We start from the raw sequence: 12,459 nt of genomic DNA, 5'->3' as shown, positions 1-12,459 counted from the left end.
ACCCGACTCGTCGAGTTGGGCCGTTAACTCGACGAGTTCCTCCCTCACATGAACATCGCATGAAACTCATCCAACTCGCCGAGTTGATGAACAACTCGTCGAGTTCACCTTCATTTGATGAACAAGTTCTGTCCTCAACTCACCGAGTTGATGAACAACTCGTCAAGTTCATCTTCATCCTTAAGAAGATTGCCTTGGACTCCCCGAGTCTGTTCTATCACTCGTCGAGTCCCATGAACTCCAGGTCCAAAATCACGTCCAATACATTGGGTAACTCTTCCTGTCCAGCTACAACCCTTCTAACACTCAAATGGGTTCCTTTTACCCTCAACAGATATGGGGCTCAAAGCCTCGGACTCGTTGAGTCCCAAGAACGGACTTGCCGAGTTGGTCATGTCCATACTCTAAATCATTGATTTCTGATGTACAACCTTTGATCAAAAGATAGATCCAAACTTCTATAATCAATCTAGCACGTAAAGTTACAAACTTTACGTGCTTGCATGCGACTTTGAGCTCAAAAAGACATAAAACAAGCTCTTAAGATGCATGGGGCCCTTCATGGGTGCAAAAGGCACTCAAATATGCCTAGTGACCCCTCAAATGATGTGATTCAGAAGCTTTAATCCCCAACCATGTTTTCAAACATGGTTAGCCACCAAAAATGGCTTATAAAAGCCCTAAATCTCCCCAAAGAGGGATCTAACAAATGAATGAGCAAGGTTACAACTTTTTACCTTCAATGAGCTGTAGAAAGTGCGCAAAATCGGGTTCCCTTGGTCTCTACTTCCTTCCTCAAGCTTTTCTCCTTCCTCTTTAAGACCACAAGCACTAAAATCCACCAACAAGACTTAGATTGCTTCAATAACAGCTAGGGTTTCAATGAGAGGTGTTTTGGGAGCATAAGGGACATTTTGGACGACATAACATTGTTTAAATAGGGTGTAAACCCTTGGATTAGGGTTTTTGTCTAGACAACACTTACTTGTCGAGTCCGGGACCTGACTCGTCGAGTCCACAGCTTAAAACCCGCGTCCTATCCCGCTTCTACTCGGCGAGTTGGTCCTTCAACTCGTCGAGTCCAAGGACAAAAATGCAAAATACATAGATAAAAATATAAAATAAAAAGAAGAGCGTACCAAGAACCAGGTGCTACATAAGGATTCATGTTTTAGGGTATTTTCTTAGCCTCCATCATATCTAGAACCTCTTGGGAGAAACCCTAGTCTCCATTTCAAGATTTGAGCTTCCCCTCTCCCCTCTCATCCATTTTTGGAGTGTTTGGTGGTTTTGGAGCAATGTTTTCATGCAAGATTGGCCCTTGAAGCTTGGCAATTGAAGATCTCAACTTCCATCTACCTTCTAGACCTTTGTATGTTATAAAGTTCCAAGCTTTATGCCATTTCATCTTTGGATCTAAGTGTTTTTGGTGTTTTGGTACATTTTAATGAGTTTTGAGTGAGAACTGGGAATAAAGTTTGCAAGTTTAGTACTCTCCAAGGCCTGAAGAACATTGTATGTTTCAGATATGGACTCCGACACCTTTTGATAAGTTTAGAATGTTTTCATGGACCTCTTGGACTAGGAAAGTTTTGATCTTTTGCCTTCCCTTTCAGCCATGCAAGTTATCTTGGTCATTTAGGTCATTTTGGGGTATTAAAGTTTTAGATATTGGAAGCTTGAGACAATATTATGGATAAAGTTGGAAACTTTATCCATCTATACATCATGTTGATTTAGATCTGAAGGTTGGAGACTTGGACTTAATGGATTTAGCTAGAAATATGCAATCTTGGTCCTTTAGAGACTCAAACATTAGATCTTGGTTGTTTGGACCATCATAATGGATAAATTTGGAAACTTTATCCATTATGAAGCTAATTAGGAACTAGATATAATGTTATGGGACTTGGTCTGAAGTGATTAAACACTTAATGAGGATTTTAACTTGCTGATAAGAAGTCACAACGTCACATAGGATGTGTCACGATGTGACAATGCCCAAAATCGTGATTGTTTTGTTGTTTCATTATCACGAGATGACTAAGGAATGGTCACAACGTGATGTTGACTTTGACTAAGCTGATCGTTGACTCTTTGACAAGTTTGACTTTTGGGCAAACTTGGGTAGAAATGAGTATTTGACTAAGGATTGGTCTCAATCTAGTTTTAGGAAGTTTAGGTTGGTTGTTCCGATGTTGAGGTAGTTGTTGGGCTTCTATTGAGTAGTCCAGTTGAGTCTTATCACTATACTTGCCTGTGTGGTAGTATATATGTGCTGACCAACTGGGTCTTATTTGTTGTTACTATGATGTGTTACTATGTGTATTGATACTTCAGGTAGTCTCCAGGGTTGCTAATAACCCATAGGGTATGGTGTTTGTCCACTGAGACTTTGGGTAGTCTCTAGGGTTGCTGATAACCCATAACTGTTATTTGTGTTGTGTTGTATGTGATATTTGGGGAACTCACTAAACTTTGACCTTATAGTTGTGGACTAAATATTTTGTAGGTACTTATCGGATTGCAAAGGCGGGATTTTACACACACATTAACAGATTATGATTTGAGATTCCGTATTATCTTCTTATTAACTCTGATTTCGGAATAATGCTTTATGAATAAATGGTTGTAACTTTATTAAGAAGGGATGTTATATTATTTTAACATGATAAAAATAAGCCCTGGCTTTTGGGATGTTTTAAGTAATGGTATCGGAGTTAGGGCATCGGTCGACGTGTTCGATAGGGTCGTCAAACACTATAATTAGGGGGGGGGGGTGAAGGTGGGTTGCACTTGATCCTACATCGGCTTGGAATGAGAACGGAGAATTTCCTTATAAGGGGTGTCAGTACCTTCCTTGTCACAACGCGTTTTAAGGTCGTGAGGGCAACAGATTCCATAAGAACTCTATAGTTAAGTGTGCCTAAGCGAGAGCAATTAAGGGATGGGTGACCCCCCTGGGAAGTTTCCTTATATGGATTGTCCAAGTCGTGGAATTGGAAGGAGAATGAAACTAGGGCTGTTCACTATTTGGATAAAACCGAATTGTCAAATTGGACAATTTGGATTAGACTATTTGGTTCAGATATTCGGATTTTTGGATTGGTTTTCAACAAAACCGAATTATTATTTTGGATTGGCTTTGGTTTATAAAATAAGAACCGAATAGTCCAAAAAAACTGAATAAACATTTATTATTTATTTATTTATAATATATATCTATAGTTATCTATTGATTTTGGAATTTATTTTTTCATATAGGTTCAAAACATTTCACCCGATAAAAAAACATCAATATGTATTATCTCTCAAAAGTCTTCTATCTATAAAATATTTAACTATAATATATCTGCTTAGCAGTTGTTTGTACGTAAATTTCAAATCACAACTAAATAAATTTTTTCGTTTCTTGTGTAAAATTGGGTAATATTATAATTATATGTCGTTTTAAAATGTTTCGATTTTTGAAAACCGAATTATAAAAACCGATCCAACCGATTTGTAATTGGATCGGATCGGATCGGATTTGAATTTAGTTTGGACTATTCAGATCCATGTTTTGAAAACCGAAATCAATTTGGATTCACTTGATTGGATCGGATTAAACCGATCCATCCAAACGAACACCCCTAAATGAAACGTTTCCTTATAAGGGGTGTCGATACCTTCCTTGTCACAACATATTTTAAAGTCGTGAGGGCAGCAGATCCCATAATAACTCTGCAGTTATGCGTGCCCGACTGAGATCAATTCATGGATGGATGACCCCCTGGAAATTTTTGTGTCGGGAGATAAAAATGAACAATTTTATGATATGTGCCAGATGGGGATGTTACAGAGTATCGCAAAATCATTTTATTAATATAATATATGAGGATGATGTGCACAATCACGCCTTTGCGCTGCCCCTATCATCTGAAGTACATGAAACTATAAAATAAAACTATAAGCCAAAGCTTAGCGAGTTTCCCTCAATATACCACACAAAACTAAACATATAACAACATGCATATATGAGTCTTCATCTTGATTGGACCTCCTCCCAAGGCCTACAACCTAGCTGGACCGCTCTGCGGTCCTACGACCTGACGGGACCGCCTCGCAAGGCCTATAGTTTATCCAGAATTCCCCAATATCTTGGCCTTCAGCAAAAATCAGGACCACCTCAACCCAAGCATCAGAATATGTCGACATATACACATAATCAAATAAAAAATAATAACCAACAAATTAGGTAATCATATAGATCTACCTACCATCCAATTCCTACAACATACCATATTCCTTATACCAAGATACATACAAATCCAAAGGGCCGACATTGGTGCCTTCGACTCCCGAGTACAGTGAGGAAAAACTCACCTCAATGTCCAAAAGATAGTTGAACTGACCATTGCTTGAAATACCGGCTCTACATATCACCTAAACATCAAACAGGGACCAAGCCTCAATCTACCACTCAAATTACCCCATTTAACCTAAAGGCAAACTTGGTCAAAGTCAACAGTCAATAGTCAAAAAGTCAAAAGTTAAAAGTTAACATCAGCCAGGTTACACCTTGCGTAACAACTCTACGCCCTGCATAGAGCATCAAATCACTTTTTACAGGGCAAAACAAGGCTATGCACTGCGTAGCCATAAGTACGCCCTTCGTACTAACGTTGAAGCCAAACTTTCCATTAAGATCTTAATATAGAAGGACACCATGCCCACCTCTCAGATGTGGTCTAAATAAATGTCCTAAGTGATAAAGTTACAAACTTTATGCACTTTCATGGCTTATCAAGGCTCAAGAACAAACCCTAAACTCATGAAAACTTCTATAGGCCAAAACTCATGCATGGATGGTTAGGAATGGCAAAAACCATATTTTATGACTTAATACCCTCAAATACACCTGGAAATGCACTCTAAAAGATCTAGAACAACTCACACTCGAATGGACTAATTTGAGGGACAAAAAGGAGATAACTTTAACACTAAAAATAGATCTAACAATGGAAGCATAAAAGTACAAACTTTATACCTTCTAGAGGTGAATGAGAGGAAATGACTTCCAGATCCAAGGCCGATTCAAGTTTCCAAGCAACTCCACCATCTTTTTCTTTCTTCAAAAGCACCCAAAAATACTCTTTAAGCTCACAATGCACCAAAAATGGAGTTAGGGTTTCTAGGGAGACGTTTGGGAGAATGGAGGCTGGGGATGGAAGGGTTTCATGAAAGTTTAAGTCCTTAAATAGGGCTCAAAACCCTGAAATTAGGGTTTAGGATCTGGCCAAGTACAACCTGCGTATTAAGATCTATGCCATGCGTAGATCATTGAAGCCTCGACTCCAAGATTCCTTCTACGCAACGCGTAGAAGGCTATCCATGCTCCGCGTAGATCAAAATTAAACATTTCATTTTAGAAGATAAGGAAAGGAATTTACTTGCAAGGATTGGGTGCTTTATATATATATATATATATATATATATATATATATATATATATATATATATATATATAGTTAAACTCTTCCGGACATTGGCCCAATGGCTCCCCATGTGGTTCTAAATTGGAAGCTGGTCAGAGTAGTCAATATGAGCTGTCATTTTCAAAACACGGGATTCGGAGACGTGTCATCTGCAATCTTGAATGAATGTAAAGTTCAAGTGGTTTTGAATTGCCTGCCTGTGACATGCTTCGAAAAATCTCCTTTTAAGTCATTATGATATCATATGCCTCTCCGGTTTCTGGATCCTTATGTAGGTATGAAACTATGATGGTGAACATATGGCAACAAATGTCGATCGAGTTGCTTAGTTGCTTATCATACGAGATACTCTCAACTCTAATAACTTATTCATACTTACTTGGGACATGACCATTAAAGATGTAACATTAGTTTTGCTGCAAGATAAGGATGAACAATTAGTACCAAATCCCGACCCCGTATCAGTACCGAATTTAAACATATGAAACGGTACTCGGTACTCTAAAATCGTAAAATTCGGGATTCGGTACCATCGAAACTGATGTTAGTACAAGAAACCGATACCATTCTCGGTAATGTTAGTTCGATTCGTTACTCAGTATTGGGTTTCCACCTATTTTGGTACTATGGATTGTTGGGTCGGTTTTGACTCCATCCTTTGTTCATCCATAGTGCAAGATAAAACCATACATTACTAATAGCTCGTTGTCTTTTTAACATAATTCCTTTGTAATTTAAGAAAAACTAAAGCTATGTTTGGAATGCCAAAACTAGCTTATAATCTAATTTATTTTTCGGATTTTTTAAGTTTGTTATATTTGACAAACCAAAAAATACTTATAAGCAAACCTATAAACTAGAATTTAAAATAACTACTCTAACTAACATTTCTATGAGTTTCTTCAACTTTTTTTTTTTAAATTCTTTTAAATATAATAATTATTAATTATAAAAAATTCGATCTAATTTTTTTTTCGTTATTATACATATTTAGTTTGAGAAATTAAATATCCTCTTAATTTTTGTTCCTACATATCCTCATATCTAACAAAATGATGACATATGTAACATTTAATAAGATTTAATGATATTTTAAGATACTAATATGATAAATACTAGTTTATAACCCGTGTAAACCACGGTTACAAAACTAATTAAACTTTCATAGTGAAAATTCAAAATTGTTAATCAGTTATTTTAAATAAATTATTAATTAATAAATATTTTTTTAATTATATAAAATTTTAATCGTTAATTCAAATAAATACGTAAATTATATCACCTTATAATTTGTATTAATTTTATTTTATTTATAATGTTATTATTTAATATAATTAGAGTGTTAAATTTAAAATTTGAAATTTGAAATGTATAATTAATAGGTTGAAAAGTGACATGCATTAATTAGAAGATTAATAGGGTGACATATGGCAAAAGAAGAATAAAATATATATTAATTAGGAGGCCTAATAAAATGATATATGTCAAAAGGAGATTTAAACTATTCATTAATAGAGATATCATTTAAATTTAAATGGACCGAAGCATAGTTGGATCAAAACTGAGTTCATTTTTTAACCGCCGAGCATTAGTCCAACCAAGCACAGGGGGCCTTAAGAAAAAAGATTAAACAAAAAGCCCCATAAACATAGGAAAATCCTAATGGCATCATCCATGGCGCCCGCTCTATCTTCGTCACTCTGCTCAACCCCTCAAAAATCATCAATCATCCCTTTCTTACCATCATTTCAGACGTCCATTTCCCTCCAATTTAACTTCAAATTCCGCAAACCCATATCCAAATTCAAGCAGAAGAACACCATCACCCTAACGGCAATAACCTGTTTGAAATCAGGAAGTAAATATGCAGCAGAAGAAACGAATTCAAGTTTCGCTGTCACTGCGCCATCTTTAGCCGAATCAAATGGTCAACGAAACTGGATTGTAGTAGTTAAGGCTCCTCCTTCCCAACAAGCTGTTTCTAAACCCGATGTTATTGATTATTATGTCAAAATTTTGGAGAGGGTTTTGGGCAGGTGGGTATGTTCTATTCCCTCTTTCGAACAAGGCCCTTTTTCTTTTTGGCTTTGAATGGGTTTCAAAATTGATGTTGCTTCTATAAATTTCCCAGATGGAATGCTATGTATTGCGTTCGTAAATCAATTCAAATTTGATTTTTTAGAAACCACGCTTGATATCAAAATTCAAACTTCAATGTGTAGCTCACTCAGTTTCTTTGTTTCTGTTTTTGTTCTTCTGTTGAATCAAATAGTGAGAAGGAGGCTCAAGGCTGCATATACAATGCTTTTTGCGACAACCATTTTAGTTTCTGCTGCGATATGGACGAAGAAACTTCCCAAAAGCTCGCATGTACCCTCTTTCCTAATTCAACCTAAACAAATTTACAATTAGAAAATGTTGAATTCTTATACTTTCATATCAAAATTCTAAAACAATAAAGAACAAAGAAGAATAATATTTTCTTATTTGTGTTTAATCACAGGTTTGCCAGAGGTATTATCAATCAAACCCGATCCAGATTTTAACTCTGTACAAAAGGGTTATAGCAATGAAAAGACTGAATCGAATTCATTCAATAAAATCTTCTCTCCATTGTTTCCTTCTCAAAGCTTAAAGCATTGGCTTGTTCGTGTAGAGATGCCAGCATCAGGAGTCTTAACTAGGGCACACTTAGTTGATTATTATACTCAGATACTAACCAAAGTTTTGGGAAAGTATGTATTTATATTTTTCTTGCAAAAATGAAACCTTTTTTTTTTTTTTTGCTTTATTTGGCCTTATAATCTTTAATTTGATTTTAATAAAACAGTGAGAAGGATGCACAAATGTGTATATATCATATTTCCTTACACTTTGACTATGGATTCTGTTGTGAACTCAATGATGAGTATGCAAAGGAATTATCCAGTAAGTTATACTGTAAATTCATGTTATAATATTTGTTTTTATCTTCTTGTAAATTATAAGTTTGTTGCAGGTGTTCCTGGTGTTATATCTGTTAGACCAGATGAGTCTTTCGATTCAGATGATAAAGATTATAGAGGTATTTTAATGTCTTTCATATTTTGATTTTCTTTTTTCAATTTATATTATATCAATTCTTGATTGTTTGTCACATATCAATCTATAATCATTTTCAGATTATAATATTCAAGATTCCTCGTTAACAAATCAACCAACAAATATCAAAACAAAGAAGCTTTTTGTAACTGGTATGTCTCATATCTTAAGCACTATTTTATAGAAATGTAAGTATGTTATTATTATTATTTCCCATTGTTATCAAATGTAATAACAACATATTATACTTTTTTACTTTCTTTTACTCATAATATCAATCTACTTACATTCTTTATAATTGACAGGTCTGTCGTTCTATACATCTGAGAAAACTTTACGTGCGGCATTTGAAGGTTTTGGAGAGCTTGTTGAGGGTAATTATGTCATTTCACTCTGAACATGAAACATAGTTGATACTTGATAGTTATACTCATATCTATAACAATCTAATTGGTTAATTCATGTTACAGTTAAGATTATAATGGACAAGATCTCAAAAAGGTCAAAAGGTTTTGCATTTATTGAGTACACTACTGAGGAAGCTGCAAGTGCAGCTCTTAAAGAAATGAATGGCAAGGTAACGATTATAAAACATGACCCATTTTTTAGAGTTTGATTTAATTATTTAAAGCAATTATTGAACTTTTTTTTATTTTTATATACAGATTATAAATGGTTGGATGATAGTTGTTGATGTTGCCAAAACAAACCCACCAAAGTACAGCAGAGGGCGTCCTAGACCACCACAGTAATGTCTGTTATAGGGGTAGAATCGTCAAATTTCCAAGTTATATATTTTTTTGGTATTGTTATCGAGTCTTCTTACTTTTATTAGTAGAGTTGAGTTGCATGATAATAGCAGAATGTTAGTGGACGTGTGACGTGTCTTGTTAGTGTTAGGATGATGTAGTGATAGTTACACGAAACTGTAAATTAGAAGAGATAATGTTTACATGGTTTTACAATTTTGTGATTGGAATTATTATAATATGGTTAGAGATTGGGAAAAAGGAAAAAAAGAAAAGAAAAAAGAAAAAACAAGAAGGTAGTTTCTTAATGGGATAATGACTTAAAAGGTAATATACTTTTCGATCTGTACACATTTGGTCACTTAGTTTTTTTTGTCACAATTTTGCCACATGTATAAAATAACTCTTTTATTAAGATAGGTATATTTTATATCTAAATCACTTAATATAGTCTTTAAGTTCGAAAGAAAGATTGAAAAAAAATATATTCATTTAAACAGAAGATATGTAGATCTTTGCAAGAATTAATCTTTAAAAGTTTCAAATGACCATAAGCGCAAATTCATATAATTTGAAGGTTGCTTCATAATTTTAGAGATTTTAGGTTTTTAAAGTGTCGTTGGAGATCCATGGAAATAATCACTTGTTCATAAAGACAATTGTTTAAAGTTTTGTATCCGTTCCGGTACCTCTTCTACTAGTCATATAAATTATGTTGCAATGATTTTTGTGCACCTATCCTATAATCTAGACTTGTTTGAGGTCTTGAAGAGATCATAAGGCCATCTGGTATACATTGCACGGAGGGTTCCGTAGTCGAGGTGGATCACGACCACGACCGTGCGCACCATCCCGACCGGTCGTGGTCGATCGTGGTTGTGATGTTCCGTGTTCCGGACGACGAAGAGAAATGGCGAATCAAAACATTTTCCTTTCTTTTGACCGTTCGCTTAAACTAATGCTCTGATACCAACTGTGACATCCCCAATTTCACGGCCAGAAAAGACCGATTTGTTTATGCTTTGTTTTATAAATCAGAGTGATCGTTTAAAGAAAACGGTTGCGGAATTTGTTCCCAAAATAAAATATGATAACCATTTATCAAAACATTGCTCAAAGAGAATGTATTTTCATTAAATAATAAAACCTCGGGATGTCATGTTCCGATACAGACCAAAATCATAAACAATATAAAATAGACCTTACAATAGTTATTTATAACTACTGATCTATAATCCAAAACCTCTCGTCAAGTCCGCCGACTTATACTCTTGTGTCATTACCTGTAATGCAAAGAAAACTGAGTGGGTTAGGCTTGGGAGCCTGGTGAGCATATAGGGTTTTCATCCCACAATGTTATATCATATATTTATAAATATAAAACATTCAAACTTGCACAATTTCACCATATAGAGGCAACTCTTAACCCACCCCATCGATCCTCACAATGACACGATCTAAACTCTCGCATAAAATATTTTTCCTCTTTACCTGATCCCTACTCATGGATCTAAAACTATCCTCTTCACCTGATCCATACTCACGGATCTAAAACTACCTGATCCATACTCACGGATCTAAAACTACCTGATCCATACTCACAGATCTCATCTACCCATGTCCTACCCAACATATTTGTAGATATAAAATACATATATAGTTTAATTCATTAAAAATCTATATAGTTCATCCATTCCACCGATACCTCAAATAAACAACAATATATAAACACATAGCACGTATTTCGTAGCAAATACTTCATACTTATGTGTTAGAAGAAAGTAACCACACACTCACACATATAAACCACAATTACTTAATACACTCAAACCATACTTGTATTATTATCGTGTTTATGAAAGGTAGTATACACTCACTTGATCAGAAGATGATCGGACAGCACTACGACTTGCAGAAGTAGTAATCCTCAGCAGATCTGGAAGATCTCTTCAAAAATCGAACTTCTCGCGGGCAGAGCTTTGGCTCGGGAACCACACTTCTCGGGATCTCGGGACTTGCCTCGGGGCTCGAGAATAATATCGGGGCTTCGAGATATTTCTGACACACAAAACGATGCAAAACGGGAGAGAGAAGAGAGAAAATTGGCAATTGGGTCGGCTGCCCTCGCATCCTATTTATAGGAGGCTGGAGCCTCGGAGTATGCGGGGCGTACGCCTGTACGCGGGGCGTACAGGTCCGAAACGTCATGGCATGCGTCATTCGAAGCCACTTGCTGCGAGGGTCGTCATGCTTCGCTGTACGCGGGGCGTACTTCGGATCAGATCAGTGACTCCTTCGGATAATGCCGGATTTTCTAATTAAAATTAAATACAAAATATTTAATAAACTTCGGAAATTCATATCTTCTTCATACGAACTCCGTTTTCGACGTTCTTTATATCCACGCGAAGGTGAGACTACGCTCTACAACTTTTGTTTAGACTCCGTCGGCTAATTTTGACTTTATTTTTATTATTTATTTTTAATAGGCCGGGACAGAAACTTTCGTTATAAATTCATAACTTCTTCGTTTGACGTCCGTTCTCGCCTAACTTTTTATCGCTTCGATACCAACAATGAGATCTTCGATTCTCATTTAGATTGCTTCGGCTAAATATCACTCTAAGGTAAATTCACTTTTTACGTCGCGCTGTGTCGTGCCGATTCTGTCGCGAAACTTCGACAGGTCATAACTTCTTCGTTATAACTCGGATTTCGGCGTTCTTTATATGTACGGAATCCTTGTAACATATACTACAACTTAGTCAAGATTATTCCTTCAAAATAATCTTCCATCAAAAGTCATTTTTGACGCTTAACGTCTCTAAATTGACTATCCCTGATCTACGGGCGTTACAATTATATCCCCCTTAGGATGATTACGTCCCGGAATCATCAACGAAAATAGAACTTGTATAATGATTCCATACGCTATCTCTTCATCCTAAGTATTAACCATAAATTCTATGTTTCCTCGAAAGAGTATTTAACTCTATGGCTTTCTTGACCGTAGACGATGCCCAATCTTGCATCTGCTTATCATACTATGTTGTACTTTCAATCGTAACCTTCAAGTTACCAAATAAGTCCTCATTGTGGACTCCTTCTTCTTCTCAGGATAAATACCTTCCTTTATCTATTGTAACAAACCG

At 35.7% G+C, this 12,459-nt stretch overlaps 1 protein-coding gene across 2 annotated transcripts; it reads left to right on the top strand.

Annotated features, from left to right (window-relative positions):
- Positions 1–7,100: 7,100 nt before the first annotated feature.
- LOC111900753 (organelle RRM domain-containing protein 1, chloroplastic) lies at positions 7,101–9,546 on the top strand. 2 transcript variants are annotated; one of them, XM_023896630.2, is made up of 9 exons: positions 7,101–7,513; positions 7,750–7,847; positions 7,981–8,212; positions 8,308–8,405; positions 8,476–8,541; positions 8,639–8,710; positions 8,864–8,932; positions 9,029–9,135; positions 9,224–9,546. In XM_023896630.2, the coding sequence occupies exons 1-9, from the start codon at positions 7,140–7,142 to the stop codon at positions 9,308–9,310; spliced, it is 1,203 nt and encodes a 400-aa protein (XP_023752398.1). In that variant the 5' UTR covers positions 7,101–7,139; the 3' UTR covers positions 9,311–9,546. The 2 variants fall into 2 exon arrangements, with proteins under 2 accessions (XP_023752398.1, XP_023752399.1); XM_023896631.3 differs by having other exon boundaries at positions 7,378–7,517.
- The last annotated feature ends 2,913 nt before the right edge of the window (positions 9,547–12,459 follow it).

This window comes from Lactuca sativa, chromosome 8 (assembly GCF_002870075.4).
Source record: "Lactuca sativa cultivar Salinas chromosome 8, Lsat_Salinas_v11, whole genome shotgun sequence".
NCBI lineage: Eukaryota > Viridiplantae > Streptophyta > Magnoliopsida > Asterales > Asteraceae > Lactuca > Lactuca sativa.
Note: the sequence above shows the minus strand (reverse complement) of the source record. Positions and strands in the feature narration are given on the sequence as shown.

Bases quoted from the DNA above. Each gene is read 5' to 3' on its own strand.
- LOC111900753 (XM_023896630.2), top strand. From the start codon at position 7,140: ATGGCATCATCCATGGCGCCCGCTCTATCTTCGTCACTCTGCTCAACC. The intron at 7,514-7,749 runs GTGGGTATGTTC...TGAATCAAATAG, and splicing joins TTGGAGAGGGTTTTGGGCAG to TGAGAAGGAGGCTCAAGGCT. The intron at 8,933-9,028 runs GTAATTATGTCA...TTCATGTTACAG, and splicing joins TTTTGGAGAGCTTGTTGAGG to TTAAGATTATAATGGACAAG.